At 42.9% G+C, this 27938-nt stretch overlaps 1 protein-coding gene across 1 annotated transcript in view; it reads left to right on the top strand.

Annotated features, from left to right (window-relative positions):
* Il16 (interleukin 16) overlaps nucleotides 1–27938 on the top strand; it is a 96864-nt gene that overhangs the window by 37304 nt on the left and 31622 nt on the right. Inside the window, exons 3-6 of the mRNA XM_051206673.1 lie at nucleotides 15366–15474; nucleotides 22057–22190; nucleotides 24019–24129; nucleotides 26606–26720. Of these exons, the coding sequence (XP_051062630.1) occupies nucleotides 15366–15474; nucleotides 22057–22190; nucleotides 24019–24129; nucleotides 26606–26720 (469 nt within the window). The remainder of the gene's footprint in view (nucleotides 1–15365; nucleotides 15475–22056; nucleotides 22191–24018; nucleotides 24130–26605; nucleotides 26721–27938) is intronic.

The following is a 27938-nucleotide window of genomic DNA, read 5'->3' as shown; positions in this document are numbered from 1 at the left end:
ATAGGTATTAGGTATCTAGTCTCCCCCAATTTTATTGATGAATTTAACTAAAATTAAAATTTTTTAAATTAGCAAAGTTTTGTATATTATTACAGCATTTTAAAACAAAGTATTTTAGTAGATTCTTCTGTCCCTTTACTTTCCCACCTTCCTGAGCCTCTATACTTCCTGTGACATCCCCAAGTCTCCTTTGTTTCCATGTTGCAAGTGTCCCCTTGCCTCTCCCCCCGGCACCTCTCTTTATCCTCTCTGGGTCTCCTTTCTGATACATTAGGCATTCTGCATTTAAACCCATTCAGATATGTACGGATGTATGTGACATGCTAGGATTTGAGGATGAGAGAGAACGTGTGTGTGTGTGTGTGTGTGTGTGTGTGTGTGTGTTTGTTTGTTTGTTTTTGTTTTTTGTTTGTTTTGTTTTTCTTGGACCATCTTCCTTAATATATGTATAATGTGTTTTAATGTTGATTTATTGTGGTTCATCCTGTTTGCAACTTTCTCAGCTTCTTAGATATGTCATTTTCTATCTTTTCTTCCATCTGGGGAGTATCAGCCATTATCTCCATGACTACTTCTCAAGCTTATCCTCTGCCTTCCAGATTTCACAACCCTGGAGACCCAACATGAGATCTTTTGCTAGTATTCTATAGGCTTCATGAAAATTTATTTATTTTAATTGTATTTTGATTTATCTAGTGCTTTTAAGTAGGTCTCTTTCATACTCTTAAAGGCATTATGTTTAGCAACTTTCTTGTTCCAGCCTCTAATTTATTCTTTCCTCTGTCCTTTGAACCAGTCCTCTGGTTTGTTCAGTTAGGTAAGTATACATTGCAGCTCTAAGATTTTGATATGATTATTCCTTTCTCATATTGCTTTTCTGAAACTTCTTATTTTTCATCATTTTTAGGCACACTCATAATTTTTTTTATCACAACATTTTTTGATTTCTGCTTAAAGACCTTTGACAGTTAACTCAAATATTTCTGTTATCTAGATGATGAGATCTGTGAATCTTTTTTTTTTTTTCTACTCATTTTGAAATCTTTTCTGGTTTGGGTATGAATCAAATACTGATACTGTTGTAAATGTTATAACTCCTGAATCTTATTTAAAATTTCTATTTTAGTTGTTTTTATATGATATTCTTCTTTAGTCTGTTGATCTGTAGGTTATTTCATAATTTCCCAATAGTAAACAATTTTTTTTAATCTTTGGATAGAGTTGACTACTATTTTTGTTTGTGATCTTGTGTTCATACGTGAGATTCCACACAGTGTTTCTTATTCTAGTTCCAAGGTCAAGTGCACCTCATGATTGTAAGGATTCAGGAATTACGCTGGCCTGCCCCTGTCACCTGGCAGAACGCACTCAGGCAGTACTCTGGTCAGCCCAGTGATCCATGAGTATTAGTCTGCTGGCAGGTGTAAAGGACCCCTTTAAAAGTCAGACCCTTACCCACTTACGCTCATTTTTGCTTTCTCTCTTCTCTCTCTCCTGTTTTCGGTTGGCCACCAGCTACCCCCTTCTTCTCTCCCCCCTCCCCCTCTCTCCTCTTCTGTTCCTGGTGCCTCCATGTCTCTTTTCTTCTCCCTCACTCCCCTTTCTAAATAGACTCCTCATTTAAGCTCTATCGGCCTGGTGTGTTATTCCCTCTGCCTCACCTTCTTGGTCACCCTCACCTGCTATGGAACCTGCTATGCTCTCCCATGTGGTCCCTTACCTTGGGACCCCGTTCAGTTGGGACCCTCACTCAGGGCCCTCCCCCCTTCTCCAGCCTTTATTCTTATAACTGTATTGAAAGAACAACAATGATGATACCAGACTTCCTTTCTTCTTTTCTTCCATTGTTTGCCATCCTTTCTGTGCATTGAAGTTTTCTAGCTTGGTATGTTTTTGTCATTATGACAAATACCCAGGAGAAACAGTTTAAAAAGTAGATATTTATTCTGTCTCATGGTTCCAGTGATTTCCATCCAATGTCAGCGGATGCCATCTGTTATTGTGCCTGAAATAAACTTAAGCATCCTAGGGGGGGCAAATGATGGGTCAAAGCTATTTTCCTCATGGCAACCAGGAAGCAGAGAGAGAAGGAGAGGGGCAGGAGACATGGTACATCTCTCTGAGTTACACACCCAAGTGACTTGTTTCTTCCAGCTAGTCCCACCCAGTACCCACTCCTCCAAGTAACCGTACGAACCCATCAATGGATTGTCCACTGATGATGTAGCTGCCTTAGCATCCAATCATCTCTCAATGACTGGATCCACCAATTGGGAATCAAAATTTCAACATGTCTTCGATGTTTATTGCATTTTATTTTTTAGGGATAGTTCATATCCAAGTCACATAAATATATGTGATGTGGTCCTTAGTTACCACAGTCTCAAATTACTTATTTCTGTAATGATCTGTAACACTTAACAGTTTATGCCATCTGGAATTAGTGTTTTCCTTGTGGGAAGACTTACTATTCAACTTGTTTCATTTTCTGACAAGGTCATGAAGATTTCCTAATTTTTCTGGAGTTTATTTTGATAAAGCATGCTTTCTCCAAATTTCATCTGATTGCTCAAATGTATATTGTGTCCCTTTGCCATCTTTTGACTCTTGAGACAGTGTCTATAGCTATGTTCCTTTATGTCATTTATGTTCCCTGTCCTTCTCCCCGGGTCCTCTTCGGAGCAACACCAACATTTTAAAAAGCTTTGCATAGAATCAACTTTTAATTTGTTCAGTGTCCTGATTGTGTGCTCATTATTTTAGAAGTTCTTCATTATCTGCTCTATTCAGTGTCCTTTGATGGTTATTTTTTTAATTTTTCTTATTTTACATAACAATCCCAGTTCTCTCTCCATCCCTGCCTCCCTCTCTTCCACCCTCCCATGCCCCCCAACCACCCTCCCATCCCCCGAAAGTTTATCTCTTTATTTTTATCTTTTCTTTTTAATACAAACAGTGAAGATAGTAACTGTTTCTACATATGTTGTTGTGTATTTAGCCGCATCCCAGAAGCTTTGTTAAGTACAGTTTTGTGTCCATTTAGTATTAAATGCCTCAGATTTCCAATGTGCTTTCCTTTAAGGGCCACAAGTTCCTTAAAGGATGTGTCTTAATTTTCAGATGCACAAATATTTTCCAGTTACCTTCAAAAATGCATTTGACAACTTTTTTTTTTAAATGACTACATGTTCACAGGAAATTGCAAACACAGAGAGGTCCCCACAAGTTTTCTACAACAGTGCATAGTACAACATAGAAACAGCAAGTTTGGGGCTGGAGAGATGGCTAGGCAGTGAAAAGTATGTATTGCTCTTACAGAGAACTCACAGCCTCTGTATCTCCAGCTCTAGGGGGATCTAATGCCTCTCTGACCTTCAAGAGCACCTGCATTTATGTGCACATATTCACATACGTATACATGATTTAAAATAGTAATAATGAACTTTTTAAAATGGAAAACTTGATATTACTATAGTACATGTGTAGTTTTGCGCAGTTTTTTTTAAAAAATATACTTATGGTCACTACATCAACCAAATATGGAAGTGATAATTACCAAAGAAAAATCTCCCCAGTGCTACACCACCCTTTCCAACCTTAACTACCCAAGCAATAATCATTTCTAGAATGGTTTGATGCTCCTGCATATGAATATTTGTGGAAACATTTCTGTATATGTATATGTGTTCTGCAGTTACCCTAATAATTTTTGCTGATTTTGATCTATCGGTTTCTTAAGGTTTGAATGGGAATGCCCTCATAGACTCTGGCATTTGAATACTTGGTCCACAGTTGGTGATACTGTTTGGGTAGGCGTAGGAGGAAGTAAGTCACTGGGGTTGGACTTGGAGTCACTTGGAGATTTCAAAGTCTGGATCCACTCCCAGTTCACTCTCTCTGCTTCCTGCTTGTGGTTCAAGACGTCAGCCCCCAGCATCCTGGTCCAGCCTGTGGCCTGCTGCCATGCTTTCTCACCATGAAAGACCCTTATCTTTCTGGAACAATGAGCCCAAATGAACTTTTTTTTTCTCTAAGTTGTCTTGGGCATGTTGTTTATCACACCAATAAAAAAGTAACTAATACATAGGGTTGAAGTTCTCACATTCTATATTCCTTTTAGTTATGTCAGCAATTTGTGAGGCTGTACTATGGGGTGAGCACATTCAGAATTATTATATTTATTTTGTGATTTAAATGTTATTATTTAGCAAATTAATCTACCAATTTTTAAATTTAAAAGAATCAGCTTAATTGGGGTTGGAGAGATAGTTCAGAGGTTAAGGGCACTTTCTGCTCTTGCAGAGGACCTGTCTTGGTTAGGTTTCTATTGCTGTGAAGAGACATCATGGCAACTCTTATAAAGGGGGTTTAAATGGGGTGACTCACTTATAGTTTCAGAGGTTCGGTTCATTATTACCATGGCAGGGAGCATGGTGGCATGCAGGTAGACATGGTCTTGAAGAAGTGGCTGAGAGTCCTACATCTTGTAGGCAACAAGAAGTCAAACAACTCACTAGGCAGTATTCTGAGCATAGGAACCCTCAAAGCCTGCCCCACAGTGACACACTTCCTATAATAAGACCATATCTACTCTTATGGGGGCCTATTACATTCAAACTACCACAGGACCCAAGTTCAATTCCCAGAACCCCTGTGGGAACTCACATCCATCTGAAACTCTAGTTCCAGAGAATCTAGTATCTCTTCCGACCTCTGTGGGCAACTGGCACAAAGTAGGTGCACAGACATACAGGAAAAACAGCCACACGTAATATAAAAAATAAATTTGTATTTTTCTATTACGTGTGCCAGTTTTATTTTGCTTAGCATTTATTTCTCCCTTTTTTATTAAAGTTTTAGTTTTATTTTGTTTTTAATTTCATATATGTATACTTATTACTATCAACTCGGCCCACAAATCCTTCTATATCTCCTACCCCCTCTCAAATCTGACCTCTTTTTATTTAATTATTTGCATTTAATTATTCATTATGTGTATGTATATAAATGAATTAACATATAAACACAGCCTCCTGGGTCTCTTTTGTGTTGCTTGTATGTACATGTTTTTAGGCACCCGTTTTTTAATCTATTTTTTGTTCATTTTTAACCTCACTCCACCCCACAGACATATGGTTTTTAATGACTTGTTTCCTGTTATTTGTCTTACACAGTTCCTACTGAGAAGTGAGTTAATTATTTCCTGTTCAAAGATAGTTTCTCTTTTCTCTCTGCCTGCTTCTCAGAACAATTAATTTATTTGTGTGTATGCGGTTTATGTTTGTGTGGTGTTTGCAGATGCATGTGGATATGCAGGCTAGAGGAAGATGCCGAGTTTCTGATTCACCATTCCCGACCGTGTGTGTGTGTGTGTGTGTGTGTGTGTGTGTGTGTGTGTGTGTGTGTGTGCGTGTGTGTGTATATCATCCACACTTTCAGTGACCAACTGGGAATCTTAGAATGCTCAGCTGTGAATAACTGGAACATCCAGAAGTTGATGAATTTCATTGTATATAGAGAGACTTTTTTGCTCAGGATTTTCATCTGTCAGTAGTACCTGACTTGTTGCTTATCTCCCATCTCTCTCTCTCTCTCTCTTTCATATATCTATATACACACATATATGTATAAACACACAAACTTTATTTTAAGGCTAGGGTGTTTTGCCAGCATGTATTGTCTGCATATCACTTGTATGCTTGGCGCTTGCAGAGGCTGGAAGAGGAGAATATTGGATTTCTTGGGACTGAAGTTACAGACAGTTTGAGCTGCCTGTGGGGCCTGAAAATTGAACCTTGGATCCCTGCAAAAGCAGCTAGTGATCTTAATTGCTGAGCCACCTCTCTAGGGCCCCAACCACCTTACTCTTTTTATACAGAGTCTCTCACAGAGCATGGAGCTAGACTGGTGGCCATGAAGCCCCCAGCAATCCTACTATCCCCACCCCTCCCCCAAAGGCTGAGAATACAGGTGTACACATGACCATGCCTGGCATTTCACTTTAGCTCTAGGATGCAAACTCAGTCCTCATGTTTGCCCAGCAAGTATTCTTACCCACTGAGCCAGCTCCCTAGCACCTGCCTACTGCGTTTAAGAACTACATATCTGAGTGGTTTTTTTTTTTTTTCTCCTCAGAAATTTTTTTGTTATGTTTTCATTTCCATTTATTTTACTTAGGATTTGTTCGTTTGATGTGTTTTGTGGTTTAATGTCTTTCAGATGTTGTCATGTGAAGTATTAGATAGATGGATAAATAGATAGACAGACAGACAGACATAAATAGATGATAGAAGACAGAAAGACAGATGATATAGGTTTCTTCATTCTGGAAATTTGCTAAGTGGGCAGGCTTGTCACTGTCTAGGATGCTGTTTTAAGCTCTCATTCGTATTTTCCACATCTTTGTTGCCATTTGGATATTTTTCAAACCTATGTCCCAGCTCTCTTGGCATCCCTTCAATGCTGTCTAAATACCCTCTTCAGTTTGTTTACTTCTGAATATTAATTTATTTTTTGAGCCTGCTGGGAGATTTTCAGTTTCTGCTCTGAATTTTCAATCACTTCCTTAAAGTCTTTAAAACATGAAGAGTGTTACTTTTGCAGTCTGTGTAGGTCTGGCTTTCACATGTGTGGTTCTTGCGGCTTTCTCTGATCAGACCATGTTGCAGTTGAGTTTTATTTTTACTTGACTGTTTGCTCTGATGACTCCTATGTCCCACCACTTTCTCCATGGGTGTTTGGGGGCCCCCAGGCAATGCTGGTTCTTCCACAGAAGATTCAAATTGCTCCTGTGGGGTAGTTGGGGCATCATTAAGCTGGAGCAGAATCAACCAAATTCTTGTCTAGAGGGTTGTAAGGGATCCATGTGGCATCAATTAGGGCTGTGGCTCCTACACGTGCTCACTGGTAGTAGTCAGTTCTCAGGGGATTCCTCCTTCTCTCAGAGCTATATCTGGACTATAATCTCCTTTCATTTCCTCGGGGGTGGCATGAATTCACTTTAGTTCATACTTAAAATAAGGAGACAATCCTTTGAACAGTCCACTTGATGCAAAGGGGATGTTAAGCTCCAGCCACTGAGATTACTCTTGGTCTGTGCATCACATAATGCTACAAACAGCAAAGTCCAAATTCAGTGGCTGAGCAAATGATCTCCGAACCACAGCAGAGTCTGGGCTTTGCTTATTTCTCAAAAAGCTATTGTGCAGATTTTAATGTAGCCCTGGCCTCCAGCTATGCCTGGTAAGGATGCTTTTTCATTGGTAGGTTTCCATCCCACTTAAATCTGTTACTTGGCTTTTGCTGAAGGATCACAGTCAGTGGTCACCACAGCAGGGAATGCATGATCATCCCTCGTCCTTGAATGTTACACCTACCAGTGTTTTCTGTTTTACAGGTATGGTGATGAACATCCTTGTACAAACATCTGTATGTATTTTATACAATTATTTCCTAAAATAAAATTTGAGAATAGGAGACTGAATACCAGGGTTCTTGATGGTCATCACAGGTGCTATTATACTTTGCTCTCTCTCTGTGTTAGATAGGATAGGATCTTGCTACGTAATACAGGCTAAACTTGAACTCATGGGTGATTTAAGAACTATCTGCCTCAGACTCCTGGGTTCTAGGAGTGTAGGCACATACCACCATTCTGGGTCTCTTTGAGTGGTTTTATTATACAGTTCATATATCATGTAATTAAAGTATAATATTCTGTAGTTTCATCATATCTGTAGAACTGTACAACCACACTCCTAACTAAACCATTTACCACCTCAAAACCATTTGCCACCTCAAAAGAAACCTCACAGGCTTTAGCAGCTCCTCAGGGCTCACATCTCTGTCCTATCCCTGTTCCGTATAAAGACCATGAGCTTCAGAAACTATGATCATACCCACTCCATTCCCATCAGCATAGTGCTGGACATCTCATAGATAGTCATACATATGTAATATTTTCCACTGGCTTATTTTGATTATTATGACAATTTCCAGTCATTTGTGTTGTAGACTGAATTAGCCCTTTATTACTTCTAATCAAAATACAATATTATAATTTATGAATATCCTACATTCCAGCCACTTACCTATCATTACTCAACACTGAATATTTTTCTATTTTTGGATAGTATGAATAATCCTTCTTTGAGCACCTGTGTAAGTTGTTTTTTTTAAAAAACATGGGTGTGTGTTTTCAATTGTCTTAAGTATATACCTAAAAGTGTAATTGTTGGATGATACTGTATTACAATTTTTGACATATTGTGCTAGGTGTAGTGGTACATGCTTTTAATTCCAGCATCTTGGAGGCAGAGGCGGGTGGATCTCTATAAGTTAGAGGCCAGTCTGGTCTACATAGTGAGTTCTAGGATATTCAAGAGAGACCTTGTCTTGAAAATTCACAGCAAAACAACTTTGATGGGAGATGTCATTCTGTAAATATGTTTCTCTTATTGGTTAGTGAATAAAGCATGGTTGGCAAATAGCAAGGCAAGATAGGTGGGATTAGGAGACAAGGAAGATTTGGGGAGATGTAATAGAGGGTCAAGATGTAGGATATGAGAGTAGGAAGGTGTCCGGACCATCTCTCCAGTAAGATAAGATCATGTGGAAATACTTAGATTGATAGAAATGGGTTAATATTTAAGACAGAGCTAGCCAATAAGAAATGCTAGTAACTGGCCAACAGTTTTATATCTAATTTGGTGTCCCTGTGTGTTATTGGGGCTGGTGCAGCTCTGGGACCAGGCTGGTGGGAAAACTGCTCATAACACAACTTTTTTTTTTTTTTTGTCAAATCTTCAACTTGTTTTCCATAACAGTTTCAGTGCCTTACATTTATATGTGTATATGTCATACATATGTAGATTCATGTGGGTGGGTGGGTGCAGGCTCACCTGTTCCCAATTCATGTGTAGACTACAGGTCAGCTTAGGGTGTCATTTCTTAGGTGCCATCTATCTTAATTTTTATACATTCAAAAATATTTTTAATGTGCAAGTGAGACAACTAGCAGGTCATATGAAGAGATTAATGGAGTTTTCCTCAATTATTTTAAAGCTGGAATATATTTGGAAAATTATTCTTTCCATTTCCATTCCCAACACCATGACACCCACATGATATCGGCGCACATGGATGAAGGCTGAAAGCCTGTACTGTCTGCTTGAATTTTACACCACTTTCATGACACAGAAAAGTTAGTTTTATCAGCATTTTTTACTGACTGTCCCCGTGGTGGTGGGAGATACAATGTAATCCACCACTTTCTTTTCTTTTATTATAAAATTGTTTAATTGTGATGAACTCTAAAATGAAAATATCACACACAGCTAGATTAAGTTAGCCACTCAAAGACTTGCCCAGCCCCCAACTCTGTGCTTCTCAGGAAACAGAATGCCATTCTGAAGTTGTGGGATGTGGATTAGAGTTTCATACTTTCACTATCAATTACATCTTTATACACCTACACATCACCTGACATCCGCCCTCCCCCGACCCCTGCCGCCAAAAAAAAATCTGATAGAGTTGAAACTATATACATACATACATACATACATACATACATACAGCATTTGTAGCATGAATAATAAAAACCTAGAGACAGATATTGGGGTTCAAGCTGAAGATCAGAGAAGTAAAGCAGTCTATAGCTCTTACCTCTACCAAGGCTGGGGGAGGGATCCTGTCCTTACCATCTCTGGAGACTAATTGCCAGGGTACTGAATACTGAATGCCCCACTCCTATCTTATATACTTCTCTAGTGCTGGGATTAAAGGGGTGAACTCTGCTTCTCTTTTAAACTGATTCACTCTTGTGCATCCCTGTGTGGCCTTGAACTCACAGAGGTCCATTTGTCTCTGTCTCCTGAATCCTGGGATTAAAGGTGTGTGCCACCACTGGCCAGCTTCTATGGCTGTGGCTATCTTTGCATTCTGATCTGCAGAGGCTTTATTAGATCATAAGCAACATATCACCACAAACATTAGCAGCTTTATATCTTCTTCCACAACTCTGTGTCCTTTTGCATGTTTTCTGTCCTTCCCCTTCACCTAATAGCACTCTTTCTTGACCTCCTTTCTAAATAGTTACATTGTGTGTATGGTGTGAGATAGGAGTCCAACTCATATGTAGAAATTCATCTGTCCTAGAACTGTCTGTTAGAAATATTCTTTCACGGTATCAGAGACCATTATAGTAGACTGAACTGGGCCCGGACCTTGAACTGTGACAGGGGTGAGAATGGTGCTCTGGGGAGACTTGAGAAGGTGGACTTACAAGGACCTGGTGACAGTGGTCATCCTGCAGATGAGAGGAGTGGACATCTAAGGGAAGTCCTGGAAGTGCTTGTTCAGATAAGCAGCACCATCCATGTGACCAGGTGGCTGCCCCAGAGCCGTCTGCTGGAACCCACTCATGTATGCTTGCGACTTACATATCAAAGCCTGTTGCTGCAATGTCAAGCCAACCATAGGAAATGGACCTTGCTGGGCATCGTTGGGTTATGCTGTGCAGTTCTCTCAGAGGCAGCAGTCACAGCAACTCTGTTCAAAAGCAAACGGAAAGGTTTCCATTGAGGAGGAATGCAGCCAGCAAGCTCCAGAGTGCCAAGTTTGTCCCTGATGCCAGCTAGACGTCCACATGCAAAATGGGCTCTCCCAGTGAAGCAATGGGACTTGTAAGCCTCGGGAGAAGTTTAGCTCTGGAATCATTTTGCTTGTAGAATGCAATGCCCCCAAATTCATCACATCATTCTGGGTTCGTCCTCTCATTCCATGAGGACTATGTACATTTCCATTTATAAAGTTGGCTGTTTGTCCCTAGAAGTGATATGACTGATCTTAATGTTGGCGAAAGTACTGTGAAGAGCTTGCTGCACAGTGAACCCCAAGGCCATTTGGTCCCTCTGGGACTGGTTGGTTCAGAGATGGATGACTAGCTAACGGAGGGGTACATTGCCTACAGAATGGCTGTCATGGCCATAGAGTCTGATGAAATCAAGGGGAAGTGTGTTCTAATGACTATGTTAGCCTTTTGACCGCAGTGACAAAGCCCCAGCCTGGAGAGAAGCCCCACCTTGGGAGCAGGAACAGAAGTGTTCTGTTCTGTGTACTGCAGAGGGAGGCCTCCGTGGACTTGCTACAGAGACTCCTTTGATAAGAAGCTGCCCCACCCAGGACATGCTTGTCCAGAGTGGCCAGGCTCCCCTGGGAGCCAAGGGAAGCAGTCTGAGACTTGTAAATCATTTTCTGATGTGCGATCATTTCAGAAAGGGAAGCAGCCCGGAGGCTTTAAACATACTCATCAGTTGCACTGAGAGTGCAGAGCAGGAAGTGGTGGTGAGGGATGGCTGTATACCTTTCAGTTTACAGAAAAGGAAACTGAGCCTGAGCAATGGCATGACAAGTTTGGACTCAGGAAGAAGCCAATACTGCTGGTCTCACCACCCTACCTTCCATCTTGACACACATTTCCGGCTGAGGAGGTCGCCACGTTTGACATCTTAAACATATGAAATTTATTTATGCTATGTGTGTGGGTATTTTGCCCGATATATATCTGTGTACCATGTGCATGTATGCATCATGGAAGCCAGAGGTTAGCATAGAATCCCCTAGAATTGCAGTTACAGATAGTTTCTAGCTGCCATGAGAATGCTGGGAATTGTACTTTTTATTTCATTATAGTCAGACTATTATAAAATATTTTAAAACTTACAGATAATGTATAATTGCACTAAAAAACTCTTTTAAACACTATTTTAAAAATAACTTTAGCATGTCTTGTCTTGTGTGTATCCCATTTACTTACTTTCACATTATTAAACATCTGAAAGTGGGAATATGCAGTCTGAATACATGTCTCAAAAATTCTTTAAGAACAAGGGTCACACTTGGTCCCGCCTCAATGAGATGATGGGGCAGACTTAGTAGACTTCCTAGGGGAGGCCTTACCCTCTCTGAGGAGCAGATGGGAGTTGGGAGGAGCTGGAGGAGAGGAGGGAGGGGGAACTGGGATTGGATTATAAAAATAAATTAATTAAAAAATTAAAGCTAAAACAAACAATTTAGTGAAGTAAAAATAGAATGTAATTTCAAAGCAAGCAATAAAGATCTAACTATCTAATAATAATAAAAAAAAAAAAGATAAGGGTCACCCTTGGACAAGTAGACCAATTAGCTGCTTGTTTAGTAGGCTTGCAAAGGTCCCAAGGCCACATTAGATCGGTACTTCTGCCATCGTTGCACTGGAGTGCATTAAATGCAGATGGTAGAGGAGTGAAGTCTTTGAGGTAGAGTTGGGACACGCCCTCTCCCTACTACTGTCATTAAGAAGCATCTTTTTCAGCCTAGATATGGGGGGAGGGTGGGGGATTGGTACTTTCTCAAGTGGTATGACAGACTTTGTTAATTCCCCATGGGAGGCCTGGCCCTCTCAGAGGAGTGGATGGGTTGAGGGTGTGGTGTGTAGAATGTGGGGGTAGCAGGAGATGGGAGGGAGAGGGAACTAGGATTGGTATGTAAAATAAAATTGTTTTAAAAATAAAAATAAATAATAAAAAGAAAAAATACCATTAAAAAAAGAGAAATATCTTTTAGATATTAGGGTGGATATTCCAGTGTGTTCAAAGAAGGAGATCATATACTTAATTATTTAAAATTAGATTCTCAAGAACTCAACAAAATCAACTGCCTCCTGTATTTAATCACAGCTTTTATAGCTTGTAAAGAATTTATTGGGTTAGCACAGCTTAAAGATGGGTGATTTTGTTCTGGCTAACACAGCACCATCTGTTGCTAAAAAGAGAAATGACTGCCTAGGAGTCTGCCCAGACTTTTCTCTGATTTTCACATTGGCTTACACAGGAAGTAAAGGGGAATTGATTTGTGGTTTCTTGCATGAGTTCTTGCGCCAGACTGGATATAGCTTAGTTTTGAAAGGCTGTTAGTGGGCTTCTGGATCCAGGTTGCTTACAAAGCTCACCTGGTTAACTCCACCACTGGGCATAAAATTCTTTCAAAACTCAAAAGGAGTGTGCCCCTCAGGAGAAACAATTGTCCAAACAGTTGCCATGGAGGGGGCCTAACTGTACTCTGGAACCCGTGAGAAGTTGCTGTGTGTCATGGTGCAGGTGGGGTGGGCCCAGGGTCACTAGCCTGCCATCAGTGACACAGCAGAGAGCAGAGGGGAACCCTGAAAGCAGCGGGGCAGAGGCCATCAGTGTCTTCAGTGCAGGCCTGCTGGTGGTGGTGAGGCCTGGTGCTGGCTGCTGAGCGCTGCTGAGGCCTCAAGGAGGTACCCCACGAGAGGCAGAGCAGAGGGCATTCTCTCTGTTCTCTGGCCACGCACCAGGTGCTGGGTATTGTACTCACTGGGCACATGCAGTTAACCAGTCCCTGCTATCTCTGCCTTCTCACAAAGGTGGTCATGTCAGATAGACTAGGAGTCTCCAGGACACTGCAGCAATAAGTGCCTGCCCCCAAACACCTACACTGTCTGTAGCTATACTTCCAGGTCCAGTGACAAATATCCAAAGGTCATTTACCTAGTCATTCAACCGTAGCTGTGCCTACCTTTAGAGAGTTTCCCACCTACCGCTTCCCTGACACACACACACACACACACACACACACACACACACACACACACACACGGGAGGTTGCAGTAGTAAATGAGAAGCAGTGTATCTCAAAAAATTGTCACAGTCTTTGTAAAGTTACAAAGTAGAAAGACCCAGGAGCTGAAGTAAAGTAATCCTTTTACCCTCACTGTCCACTTGTAATATCTCAAAGAAAAGAGAGAGTAGTCCTTCTAGATTCTTTTCATACAAGGAAGTCACATAGTTTCTTCCACCCTGATAGAAAAATGAGACCAACTATGTTGTTTAACATACTCAGTACAATGAAAATTTCATGCTTGACTCGTGTGTGTGTGTGTGTGTGTGTGTGTGTGTGTGGTTTATGCAGTGTGTGTTGTTTGTGTGTGTGGTTTGTTTGGTGTATGTGTGTGTGGTATGGTGTAGTGTGTGTGGTTTGTGTATATGTGTTGTTTGTGTGTGGGAGTGTGAAAGTATTATGTGTGTATGGTGTAGTGTGGTGTGTGTGTGTGTGGTGTAGTATATATATATACTATTTGTGTGTGTGGTTTGTGTGTGTGTAGTACATATATATATATATATATATATATATATATAGTATAGTATGTGTGTGTGTATAGTTTGTGTGTATGTGTGGTGTGGTATAGTGTGTGTATGTGTGGTGTGGTATAGTGTGTGTGTGTGTGGTGTGGTATAGTGTGTGTATGTGTGGTGTGTGTTGTTTGTGCATGTGGTGTGATGTGGTGGTGGTGTGTGTGTGTGTATGTGTGTGGCCTGTGTTGCTTGTGTGTGTATACCTATGTGTACATGCAGAGATCAGAAGTCAACACTGACTACCTTCCTCATTCACTCTACACCTCATGTTTTGGAAACAGTATCTCAAACTGAGCCTGGAAGCTCAGATTCAGCAAGACCTGGCCAGTGGGCCCCAGGGTCCATCTGTCTCTGTTTCCCCAGCGCATAGATGACAGGCATAAACTGCTAAACCTGGCTTTTTATATGGGACTGTGGATCCAAACTCCAGTCCTCATCCTTGTGCAGCAAGTACTTTATAGATTGAGCCATCTTCCCACCCCTAGAAACTATTCATATAAAATCATTGCTATAAAAAAAGTGAAATCATTCAATATGGTAAGGCAGAAACAAAAGAGAATTGTAAACAATTTGACTTGATATTGACTTTTAAGGCTCTAAATTAAATGCTGGCAAATAGAAACCAGCAATATAATAAAACCACAATACCCAGAAGAATACATGGCTGATTCAGTGCTTTAAAACTCTACTGTCAATAGTAGTTTTGTGAGTGCCTATCTCAGCACGATGTAGCACCCCCATCATCTCTAGCACGGGTCTCCAGGGCTCTCCATGCAGGCCACTTGTCATTCTCTGTGGTGATCTTTTACCTTTGTTTCCTGATAGTCTTTCTTTACTAAAATGCCAGTTATCCAAAAAGTCTTTGCCTGTGTTGATCACTGCTGAATTCCCCAAGTCAAAACCCTGACATATGCATTCAACATTTGCTGCATTCCTTTAATAGTTATGTAATTTCTATTTGTTAAGTACCTTTGATTTAAGTAAATGTTTATCTGTGAATAAATAGTTAAGACTGGTCCTAAATCCCAGCCCTCAAAGTGCCTGCTATTTCAGTAGAGAGACAGACAAATCAACAGATATTTCTCTGGTCCATGACAATGCCTCATTATGCTAAACATTCATTTCAACTCTTAATTTGCTGAATAAAAAAGATGGAAACTGTTTTCACAGGAACCTTCTACAACTTCCTCTAGAGAAAAGACTGGAAAACCAGACGCACAAAGTAGCAACTTCCTGTTCCCTAAAGCCTGCCACCAAAGGACACGCAGCAACTCCACCAGTGAGTATCTTGCCAAAATATTTCCAGGAACAGATTATATTCGTTTCTTTTCTGTTGCTGTGGCAAAACACCATGACCAAGGCTACTTAAAGAATGCATTTATTCTGGCTCATAATTCCAGAGGGTTAGAGTCCATCATGGCAGGAGGAGACAGCAAACAGTCATGGTGGCAGCAACAGGCTGCTGAGTGCTCACACCTTGAACCCCAAGCACAGAGCAGAGGGAGAAATGGAAACAGGAATGTTTAAATTCTCAAACCTGCCTCTCATACTTCTTTCACCAAGACCACACCTCCTAGGCCTCCTTAAGGGGCACTTGAGACCAAGTGTTCCAATACATGAGTCTATGGGGGATGTTATCATTCAAACCATTACAGGGCTTAACTGCTCCTGAACACCAGGACTGTCAGTGCTATGGGGGAGGCCAGGGGGCAGGGTCCTTCCTGGGTTATCAAGGGTAAACCAAGGTAGCAGCTGTCTGTCTCTCAGAGAGCATGCTTCCTGGGTGTGCTTCCCAGGGAGCTAGAGAAGTTCTGCATTGGCTTGGCCATGTCTCTGTGGACAGCTCTTCTGGTTGCTTGACATGCTGGGAAGAGCTGGTCTGGGGAGAAGAGCAGAATGTTTGTTCCTACCCTGAGTGCTGGCACACTTCCTGTGCTGAGCCAGCCTTGCCCTACCCCAACCCCCCTGTGATATGACAGGGCCCAAGATCAGAAGACCTCAGTGTTCTTGGTTACTGTAAATAGAATCTGAAGAATGGAGAAAAGCAGCAAGAAATTCAGATCACACTAGAGATGTTAACATTAAGCTGTGCTAACATTTTTCAGTTAATTCCACGTGACTACAGAAAACTTGTATGCACAAGTCACTGGAAATTCCATTCTAAACACCATTTTTAATAGAAATACAGAATTTCATTGTATGAACAGTTACAGTCTAGTAGACCAACTCTCTCTTATTAGATATTTGCATTATTTTCATTCTTCCATTAGTATAATCCACATTGCTTACTTTATACATGAAATTATTTTTCCACCCATACTGATTCCTAAAGGGAACTCCAGTTAGCCTCCATATCTGTAAAGGGGAAATACCTGAAAAAAATCACATTTTTACAGAAAAAAATGTGTGGATTCTTTTCTCGTTGTCTTATAAAAATCTAGCATAAGTAGTGCACTTATATGCATCTATTATGTGGTAATGATGCAGTAAGTTTATACAGAATGTGGAGAAGTACCTAAATTTTTTTTGTGTGTGGGGTTTCTGGATGCCATTAGTTCTTGTGAATATTGAGTGACAACCCCATAGGAGGAAGTGATGGGTGAATGACTAAGAATACTTGAAAGCTGAGTGTGGTGGTGTCTATAGTCCCATCATATGAGCCCTAAAGATTGGATGAGGAGGAGTCCAAAGCTGGCCTGGACTCTATACATTGAGTGTGTGGCCAGGCTGGGCTACAGCAGATCTGTCTCAAAACCAACACACTCCCCCAACCAAAGCAAAATGAAAGACAGCACATTTGAGGGCCATTGTGTCTAGATTGGGATCCAACTTCCTTGGAAGTGATTATCTGTTTGACTTTGGGGCATTTCTTTTGACTCTCCAGGCCTCATTACTCTGTGACACCTACAAGCCATTGTTTGGATGCCTGTATAACTTGGTTTCTTGTTAGTGTAATGGCCTGGGAGTTGGATTTTGCTTTAAGTGCTAGGTAGATACAGCCTAAGGACTTGGGTCACACTGCCAAACTAGCCTGACGTTCCTTCAGCAGCAGACATGATCACCCACTTCACACTGTATTATTATTATTATTTTAAATATTTGTTGCACAGGCTTTCTGTCTGCCTCTTGCCTGTTTCTGCTTCTCTGCCTTGCTTAGCACCTGGGACCACTTACACACTTTGTGGGGGGCTCTGTCTAAAATGAAACCAAGGAAGCCTGTTCAAAATTATTATTAAGAATTTCAAAGTGGCAACAGCCCAGCATTAAACCAAGCTGGGAGTCTTCTGACCACAGGCCCGGTGACTGCTCAGGCCATATGTCCGTGAAGCCAGCCATGCTGGTATCCTGGGAACTGATCCCCCAGATAATAGCACAAACCTCCCAAACTTCTGGATCCAAACTGAGTTCAGTTACTGAAAGAATCAGTGGCTGTCTATAGGCTAGAGCAATGGTATTGCTGTTCTCCCTGGTCCCTTGACTGTCTATCACTTAAGTGGCCTGTCTTCCCTGGCAGTGGCTCACTGGCTTTCACTGACACAATTTTTTTCCTGTGCCCTTCAGGCCCTAGAAGGTAATGGCCTCCAGGCTTGCAGCATATCTGGCTGGCTTTTAAGTGTGTGTTTGGTTTCTTATGCAACCCATTACTTACTTGCACATGGGCTTACCAAACAGCTGGAAAACAGGTCTCTTTAGGTGGACTGAAAAATTTTTTTCATTTATTTGGTATATTTCTTTTTAATTTTGTTTTGGTGACTCTTACTAGTTTTCTATTGGGGTCATCATTGTCTTACTAATTTACAAAACTTTTGGTTAAATTAGTAGTTGAATGTTGGATTTTTCAAATACACATGCATGTGTATGCATGCACACACACACACACACACACACACACACTTCCACTAGTTATGTAGTTTTTCATTTGGAGATGCTTTGATTTTTATACTATCAGACTTGATCTTTTTCCCTTTTACCATGAACTTTCTCCCATATTGGAAGAATATTAAATATGTATGCATCTTAATTTGCTTTCTGTTGCTGTGTTGGCAAGAAGGGTTCATCTGGCTTACTTTACTATCACAATTCATCAACGGGGGAAGGAAGTCAGAACAAGAACTCAGGCAGGCCCAGAGGCAGGAAACATGGAGGATAACTGTGTATAATCCTGCTTGCTTATATAACCTGGGTCTACTGCCCAGGGGCAGCACTGCCAAGCAGTGGGCTGGACCCTCCCACATTAATTAGCAACCATTAAAATGCCTCACAGACTTGTCCACAGTCTAATCTGATGGAGGCATTCCTCAACAGATGTTGCCTTTTCGCAGGTGACTCTGGTTTGTGTCAAGTTGACAGAAACCAACCAGAATTGTGTGTTTATATTTTTCCTCTACTTTATAAATGATTTATCTCCATATCAAACTTGCTATATTTATAATGTTTAGCATTTTATATGAAGTAAGAAGCATTGTATTTTTTCCTAAATGATTAGCTGAAGACTAGCATCACTATTGATGGTCAGTTCTTGTCCATTCCCATTAAAAAATATTAGCATGTGTGTGTGTGTGTGTGTGTGTGTGTGTGTGTGTGTGTATGAGAGAGAGAGAGACTGACAGACAGAGAGGGATGGGGGAGGGAAGGAAGGAAGGGAGGAGAGCAGGGGGCATTTGCCACAGAGTGTGTGATCATATGGAGGTCAGAAGACAACTTGAGCATGTGGGACCTCGAGATCAAACTCAGGTGGCCAGGCTTGTCGGCAAAGGCCTTTACCCACTGAGCCATCCGGACAAGACCCCATCCTTTATTTGTTCATTCTGCATTGTGTTCCCATAATAGCTTGTTTTCTGCCTCTTGGTGTATCTTGTTTCAGGTTTCTAGAATCTGTTCAATTCTATTTCCACTTCAGCTTTTCTTTAAATTTAAATTAACTAATTAATTTATTAAACTTAATTAATAAATAAATCAGAGTAAAATTTCTCAATTATTCCTTTTATGAGAGACAAAGAACTTAGTGTTATTTATTTTAGTTCCTTTGCCAATTAACTCTTCCAGCTCATAATTCAACTTAGCTTCAAAGTGCAAACTCGTTATTATTGTTGCATATTCCCCTCAACTTACAGATACTCTTTCTAAAACTCTTTGGGCTTCAGAGCTGGGTTTCTAACCACATCTACTATCAACCCAGCCAGTGCTGTAGGTCTAGCAGGTTTTAACCCTCCCCCCATTGGAGATAATAATTTTGATGCATTTCTCTGTTGGCTGGTGCACACCCACAAGTAATTTTCAGGTAGAGTGAGGGAGAGGGAGGACTCAGACCAGCTAGAGCATTGGAGAGTCCTGCTCTGGCCTCCATTTATTCAGATCTGAATCCATGGCAGGGACATAGCACCTAAAAGCACAGTGACTGCCTGGGTCAAGAAGGGCAGAGCCCAGCTCAGCATGGTCTTAACACCTTGCACTGGACTTGCCCATGGCTCTGTCATCAACCTACTGTCAGTCTTTGCTAATGGCAGCCTATTTATTTGTCCTTATTTCTCTCCCTCTCTTTCATCCAGTAGAGGTCAGTGCTGTGGGCAGAAGCCACAGGACCCCAAAGGTCTGGTTTATGCTCTGGACTTATTTATAGCTATGAGGCCCTTGATCCTCTGTTTGCTCACTTGAAAGCAAGGAGTACATGGGGGCTCCCCAAGGCCTATGATAAACTGGCTGCATCACCAGGAGAGTTGCCTTAGTCCCCATCAGTGGGTCAGTAGGGGTGTGATCGATCTGCATTCCTATTAAACACTCACTAAAAGTGGTGCCTGGGCAGATTAGGAATCGGTGACCTCTGGCTTCCTACCACTTCTGATGGAAGCTCTGCATCCTGTCTTGACAGTGCAGCTCCCTCCTGGCCCATCTGGGAGCAATTGGTCCCTGCAAGTTACAGAAGACGAGTGTATCATTCTGAAGGGACTTCTGGAAGCAACCACCTTTGCAGGGAGTTTCCCCAGCTACTTTCCAAGCACCAAAGAACCCAAATCTCCCCCTTTCCATGGTGCCTCTGCCTCTGTCCTTTATCTTTAGGTATTTTACTTGCTCCTCTGGGGACTCTCATTCTGAACCTGTCCTAGCTAGTCACTTCCTCTCTTTAGTCTATAAAAAAGTCTTTCCTATTCCCTGCCCCTACAGAAAGGAAATCTCAACCTTGATCCATCTTGCATTTCCTGTGAACCACCACCAACCTCACTTTTTCCTTGGGATGGGGGGGGGGGCTGGGCTTTCCATAAAGGTCAGTCTACTTCCTCAGGCTGAAGAATGCTGGGTAAATCTTGTCATCATCATCCTGCCCCTGTCACCTCCCCCCTCCCAGGTCTCTGGAACCCTGCCCCCTGTGTACTGGCCACAATGACTTCTGAGCACATGGATGCTCCCTGTAGAGAACACAGAAATTTTAGAGAACATGCCCAACTGAAGACTAAGTACAAGGAAAAATAGAACATGAGCTGCTCATTAATCTTTTTACATATTGTTTATATGTTGGAGGGACATAGTTTAGACAGAGTGGACAGAATAAAAATATATTAATATAATTAAACCAGTCACATCCATTTTCTCCACTTCCTCCTCCTTCTTCCTCCTATCCTTACTACTACTACCAATATTACTATTATTGTTATTATTATTATCCTATTTGAATTGGTTCTTTGAGACAGGGTCATACTGTGTAGGCCAGACTGTCCTGAAACTCTCTCTCTCTCTCTCTCTCTCTCTCTCTCTCTCTCTCTCTCTCTCTCTTCTTTTGTTTTATTTAGATTTTTTTTTGTTTTGTTTGAGACAGGATCTCAGATAGCCTAGGTTCTTTTCCAGTTTAGTATGTAGTGGAGGATGATCTTGAACTCCTGATCCTCCTCTCCCTACCCTGTGGGGGGCTGGGATTACAGCTGTGCACCACTATGCCTGGTCCTCCTTTTACTCTTTCAGTGTGGCTATTAGATAAATTTAAATGACCTATGCAGCTAACTTTGTATCTGAGCTGGAGAGCTCTAGACATTAGGAGTTAAGTATGTCAACCCTAAAGGTTTTCAAATTGACTGTGAGAGTCTGTGGTTGGTGGGTGGTGGCTAGTTTGGTGGGTGGTGGGTGGTGGGTATGGGTGGTGAGTGGTGGGGTAGGTAGTTGAGTGGTGGGTGGTGGGTGGTGATAGAGCCAGATGAATGACAGGAAGATTGAGATCCCCATATTCCAGGGAGCTGATAGTTTGCATTTCCACAAATCCCCAAGGATTCAAGTTGTCTGCCTATGTGAGGGGTATGTAAGAGGCAGTACGGGAAGATGGAGGACCCCTGGGCCCTCTGCCTGTGTGTGGGGTGTGTAGGAGGCAGTAGTCTGTATGGAAGATGGAAGAATCCCCTGGGCCCACCTTCTCCCTGCCTAGTCTTCCATATAATCACTGATTGGCTCCCTGCTTGGCGCCAGGCTCTGTTCCTACACCAGGAACCTCTGTGCTGTCTCCCTCCTTTGATTGGGATTGGAAACTCTCTGGCAGCCTGGACTACAAGTATAATGTGGCATACCATGTGACATGTACACCATGCAGGAAATCCCTCTCACCCTTGCTGAGTTGGACAGGGGTGGAGCAGGAACCCACTCTGGTAAAGAAATCTGTTGCATCCTGAAGCACCAAATTCAAGATGAATAGTTAGAATGATGCTGTGCCTTCTTCAGTCTGGAGGACCACACTAACCATCCTGGGTGCTGGATGGTCTACCCTCACAGACCCCTACCTAAAGAAGGGCTGGCGATGGATGTGCGAGGTTGATTTTGTCACCATATGAGTGCACACACATGAAATCTTCCTTTTTGTTTCCTGACTCCCACCTCTGTTTAGGTGTTAATCCCTATTGCACAGGAGAAATTGATTTTCCAGTGACGAAGAAATCTGCAGCTCCTACCGACAGGCAGCCGTACTCTCTCTGTAGCAACAGGAAGTCTCTCTCTCAACAACTGGACTACCCAGTTTCGGTAAAATGGAGGGGAGGGGCCTGGACATATGGGAGGATGAGAGGCTATGTATTTTCTGCAATAGTGCCTTTCTGCCCACTTCGGAGAGCTTGCTAAGGTGGCTAAAGCATCTCACTAGGCAAAAATCATCTAGGAAGGCCTACCTATCAGCCCCCCCTTGTGCCAGGTACATGTAACTGCTGTCACTTCTATGCTTTTAGGAGCCAATAGAGACCCCCACCTCCCACCCCAGTTCTCCAGGTCTCAACCAAATCTTCCGGAGAATCCCTTTATTTCACCTACACAATACATCTCAGGTGAGAAGACTAGGCACTCTGGATTTGACAAAACAAGGAATGTATTGTCATTCACTGTGATAGTATGTAACAGAACTGGACTTGAAGTTGCACCTTTTTTTTTTTTTTTTAACATCGTCTAGAGCCTCTGTGTATGTTTGTGTGGGGCTGGTGGGGAGTGCAACAGTGTGCACGTGGACGTCAGAAGAAAAGTTATGGAAGCTGGCTTTTTCCTTCCATTATGTGAGTCCCAGACACACACACACACACACACACACACACACACACACACACACACACACACACACGGGGGGGAGGGGACAGAGAGAGAGAGAATAATATAATGCCTTACCAACTACATCTCTGGCCAGTGATATTGATAAGCCAATTTTATCACTGATGCCCATTCATGGTCTCCCTTTATCTGCATAGAGACTTCCAAAGGAGTCAGCAAAGCAGGATTCCAGAAGGGTTGTTTCTGGAATGGGGGGTGGGGCGGGGAGAGACAGTCTTGTGTGGGGCTTAGGGACACAAAGCTTCAAGTCAGCAACAGGAAAGACTAGGGACAGGAACAGCAGGAGAGGGGAGGGGAGGTGGGGTGAGGAGATGAGCTGTTTCTTCAGGGGTGATGGTCTCAAAGCCTGCTTTCCCCACAGGCTAGTTATGTGTGTGCCTCACCTTGCAGCACCAGACCTTAGAGAGCAGGGATCCTTACACACTCTTACACACTCTCCCTTACACACTCTTGGCTGACATGGCCAGATAGGAAACATGAAAGTCACAGACTGTTGAAGCATTACATAGCAAAATAAGGATGTATAGGCATTTCCTAAGGATGAAGCCTGTGCTGAGCATCTGCATAGTTAGCATAGTTAATTACTCCTCAAAGCCATGCACATAGGCATTTTGAAAATGTTCTTCTACTGAAGGAAACTGAGGCACAGAGGGACAAGGTCATTTCTCCAAGGTTATCAGCTGATACCTGGCAGAGCCAGGAGAACTATCTGGGACATGGATGTGGCTTCCAAAGTGTCAGCATTAACAAACACTAAGCCATGCTGCTCCCCACTGAGGCTCTGGGACACAAAACTGCTCTTTGGTGACACCCTCTGCTTCTTCGATGCAACTGGTTCAACTGCATTGGTCTCCCCTGGAATTCATCTTCTCCTTTTGATCTTTGGGTTCTACACTGTACTTGGCACAAGCAGGGCATTAGGTAAACGAGCTTTGAGCTGAGCACAATTTATAGCGATGTTTCAAACTCAGCTGAAGATCTTGCTTGGCCTCCAGGGCCCATTCTGGAGGCAGTGTGGTCTGTGTGTTATTACCCTTGGCTTACTGCCTTCACAAGCATGTGTGAGCCTTTACTGTTGGTCTGCAGCCAGGTCACCTTGAAAAAGCTGCCTGCCCAAGCCACCAGAATCTGAATGATGTCCCATGAGTCACCTTCCAGCTCTTATACTGACCATCCTTAGGAGGTAGAGGGTGGGGCTCTTGTCCTTGGCTGATGTCACAGGTGGCTCATTCCTGCCCTCTTGGGTTCTTCATTACAGGGCACCACAAGACCAACTCGGTCACTGAGCACAGCTCAGCTCGGGCAGCTGTCTGGGGGTCTGCAGGCTTCAGTCATCTCCAACATTGTGCTGATGAAGGGCCAAGCAAAGGTGGGCAAAGATCATCACCAACAGGAAGCCCTGGAGCAATGCTCTGTTCTAGGAGCTGTTACTCCAAGGCAGCGTGGAAATGGGGCTGTGGTCCACTGAGTGCAGCAAGGGGGAAACAAGCTCATAGGCACTCTCTGGGCTTTAAGCCAACCTGATTGTTCCAGTTCCTCTCAGAGGATGCCACAGCAATGTTCCCTGACTGCTCCAGCACTCTCCAAGCTTGTTTCCTTATCCTTCTTGACATGATATTCTCCACAACGTTATCTCACCTGATGCACAGACTAAAATCCCTTACATAGAATTATCGGGCGGGAGTTCACCTCCACAATCAGATGTTGCTAGAAGAAAGTTGGACTCATACCCAGATTTTCCAAACTCTATGCTCCCTGTTCCATACAGATCATTCGATGGCCATAGACTTCTGGCCTCTGCTGGAGCATCCCAGGGAGTCCGAATGGACTCTGCTTTGTCTGGACGGTGACACATCATGCTATGTTGCCCCATCACCGAGATCTATCAATATAGGGAATGAAGGAGTGAGCAGTGTGAGAATGTTCTCCCCTTGTGCTTACCCCACAGCATACTAGGTACTTTGTATTAGGTGCTTTCTGGTGGCCATGACCTGACAAGAAAAGGCTTAAGGGAGGAAGGGTTCATTAAGGCTCACAGTTGAGTGGCCACTCTATCATGGTAGGTGAAGCACTGTAGCAGACGCTGCTCTTGCCTGTGGTTTTGGGAGCATGAGGCCCCATGCTCATACCTCAGTGGATCTGGAAACAGGCTGAGTTGGAAGTGGGGTTGGGCCATACATCTATGACCCGCCTTCCAATGACCTACTTCGCCAGGTAGGCCTTGCCTTACTAAATGTGCCACCATGTCTCAAAACAGCACCACCAGTTGAGGACAAAGGGTTCAGACATTTCACATCCAAACAGTAACAGACTTGCACATGCCTAAAATAACTAGGGCAGACACAAGCACCTGCTGCCACATTTTCAAAGCAGTTTAAAGGGCTCAGCACTCTGATGAACAGTGGGCTTATTTAACCTACCCAGCTACATTTCAGTTGATGACAGTAAGGGACTAATGGCCACTATGTTCTAGGGAGGGACCTCACCATGTACCTGGAGTCATCTTTCCCTCTGTCGCCTGTCCCTTCCCATTCCTGGGAGATCAGCAGGAAATACAAAGAGGACTCCTCAAGTCAAAGGGAGAAAGAGGCATGTGTCATAGCTCTCTCTGGACAGTCCCAGTTTCTGACTGTAAGTCAGGCATTTGGTCACAGTGACCAAAAAAAGTGCCCAATACAAAGCCCTGGAAATAAGCATGTTTGGGGATGAATATAAGAGACACTTGGGGTGATCTCCTACCACTGAAACTTCTATTTCCATGTGGATTTTGAGAGTCCTAGGTCTTTGATGAACGATCTATGAATAGTGATGCCATTACCAGCGGCAACCATCACTTCAAGGGTTTGTCCAGAACTGAGCTCCCAGGCCCACCTAATGCCTCTTGAACAACAAGATCTGCATTTATTCTCCTCCATTTGTGTCTTGAGCACCTGTCTAAGTCCAGTCATGGAAAAATGAGATTCACTAATTTCTAGTAGCTCACCATTGAAATGGGCGTTCCCTAGGACTGAACTGGGAATTGCAGATTCCTCCATCTTCAACATAATGAATGGAGCCAAAGCTGTTTCCTTTGCTACTACCTAAGCCAGTCCAGATTGTTCCACTAATCTCTGGCAGGTCTGCAGGGGAAGCCAGACCTCCCCTCTCCTCTCTTCTTGCTGTTGACGTCATCCTTACCTTCCATGGGGCAGCTCTGCGTTGGACCCACCTTGGGCACCTTGTAGCTGTTCCCACAGCCAAGGCTACCTGCTTCTCCCAGTGATACCATTATAATCCTAAGACGTGTTAGTTGGCTCCTGAGAACGACCTAGAAATAATGTCAGGGAGGACAACACCTGTAGCAAGAGCAGGTGACTGGTGTCCTTAGGTGTCCTTAGGCAGGGGACAGGTTTGACACAGAAGGAGGGGAGCTAAAGGCCTTTGGAAACAGAAAGGATTTGTTCCATGGCATAAGCTGTTATTGTTAGTACCATTACTGTTGCCTTGATGTTTCTGGGTATTGTATTTTACTTTCAAGGAAAGACTGTGACTTCTATGATCTTATTTTACAACACATTTTCCCCCAACATCAAAAGGAGGAAATGATTGGATGAAAATAGTCAAGTGGAGAGAGTGAGGTACTAGTCTCTACCCAGCGTCCACCTGTCAGCTTTGTGGGCAAGCCTCTGATACTCCATAGCCCAAACTGGCCACAAACTACTTTCCCAACTTTTTGGTTAACCTCTGAGACTCAAGGGGCTTTGTTTCCTCCCTCGTTCTATTCTTTGGGACTTAGGCAGGACCTTAGAAAAATAACAGTCCAAGAAGTTGGGATATTCTACTCTAGCCCTCTCTTCTTTCCCCAGGGCCTGGGCTTCAGCATTGTTGGGGGAAAGGACAGCATTTATGGCCCCATTGGGATTTACGTGAAAAGCATCTTTGCAGGGGGCGCAGCTGCAGCTGATGGACGGCTACAGGAAGGTAGGCTTCCATCAATCCAAGTTTGGTGAGAGGTCACAAGCACAATCCAAGGCTGCCAGGGTGCCGAAGATGCCCAGAGTTGAAAATGTGTCTTGTGTCTTGGACTTTCAGAGTACATTTCTGTGGTTGGGGAGGGGGATGCTTCTCCATTTTCCAGTAGTAGCCTTCTTCCCTCAAGGGCTCTATCACAGTGAGGACCAGGTTATCATCCCTGGCAGCCACACCTCCCTCTGGTTCTTTTTTCAACCTGCAATGAAGCCTTTGTTCTTGGCTGACTCCGTTCCTCCCATGTCCATGTTCATTTCCTCAGACTCACTGACACCCTCTCCTTCACCTTCCCTGCCCCACTCCACCTGAAACCATGGGACACCAGGTCCAGCACTTCAGGCAGAATAGTGGGTACAATTCACAGCGTCCCACCAAGCTCTAGGCTACTGGTTTTCAGCCTTTCTAATAATGGCACCCTCTAATACAGTTCTCCATGTTGTGGTGAGCCCCCCCCCAACCATAAAATTACTTTGTTGCTGCTTCCTAACTGTTGTTTGCTACTGATATGCATTGTAATGTAAATATCTGTTTTCTGAAGGTCTTAGGTAATCCAGTAAAAGAGTCATTCAGGGTCCCCCTCCCCCATGTCATGACCCACAGTTGAGAACCACTAGGTTCTAGAAGCACAGAGTACATGGCACAAACCACAGTTCTCACACCAATGAGAATAAGAGGCAGTTTATTCTGAGCCACATATGAGTGACTGTGGCCTAGGAACATGCATCTAGATGGCCACATCCATTGTAAAAGGGGACATGTGAAGTCCTTTCCGGTCACAGGCAAAAGGAAGTCAGAAGTCAAGGCCTCTTCACATGGAGTAGTGGGAACACCAGGCAGGTAGGTTATGGAGAAGTAGGTGAAATTCTGCTCTAGGTTATAGAGGACATATAACAACATTCATAGCTTTTAAATCGGTGGGAGGTAGTGATCTGCCGAGTTAACACATTCAAAAAGACTGTATGTGGTAGTCTAAAAGACATTAGGTCAGCCTCAAAGGTGGTGAGTGATACATGACTACTAAGGCAACTAAAGATAGCCTAAGATAACTTTGGCTCTTGATCTGCAACATTCCTACTCTCCACAGTGAGACAGTTCTAAACAGCCAGTCATCCTGCCGAATCTTCAACAAAGATGTAACTTTGGGGGGAAATTTATCCACAGAAACTCCTT

This window comes from Phodopus roborovskii, unplaced genomic scaffold (genome assembly GCF_943737965.1).
Source record: "Phodopus roborovskii unplaced genomic scaffold, PHOROB, whole genome shotgun sequence".
Lineage (NCBI taxonomy): Eukaryota > Metazoa > Chordata > Mammalia > Rodentia > Cricetidae > Phodopus > Phodopus roborovskii.
This window is presented reverse-complemented; position numbering and strand designations above follow the sequence as displayed.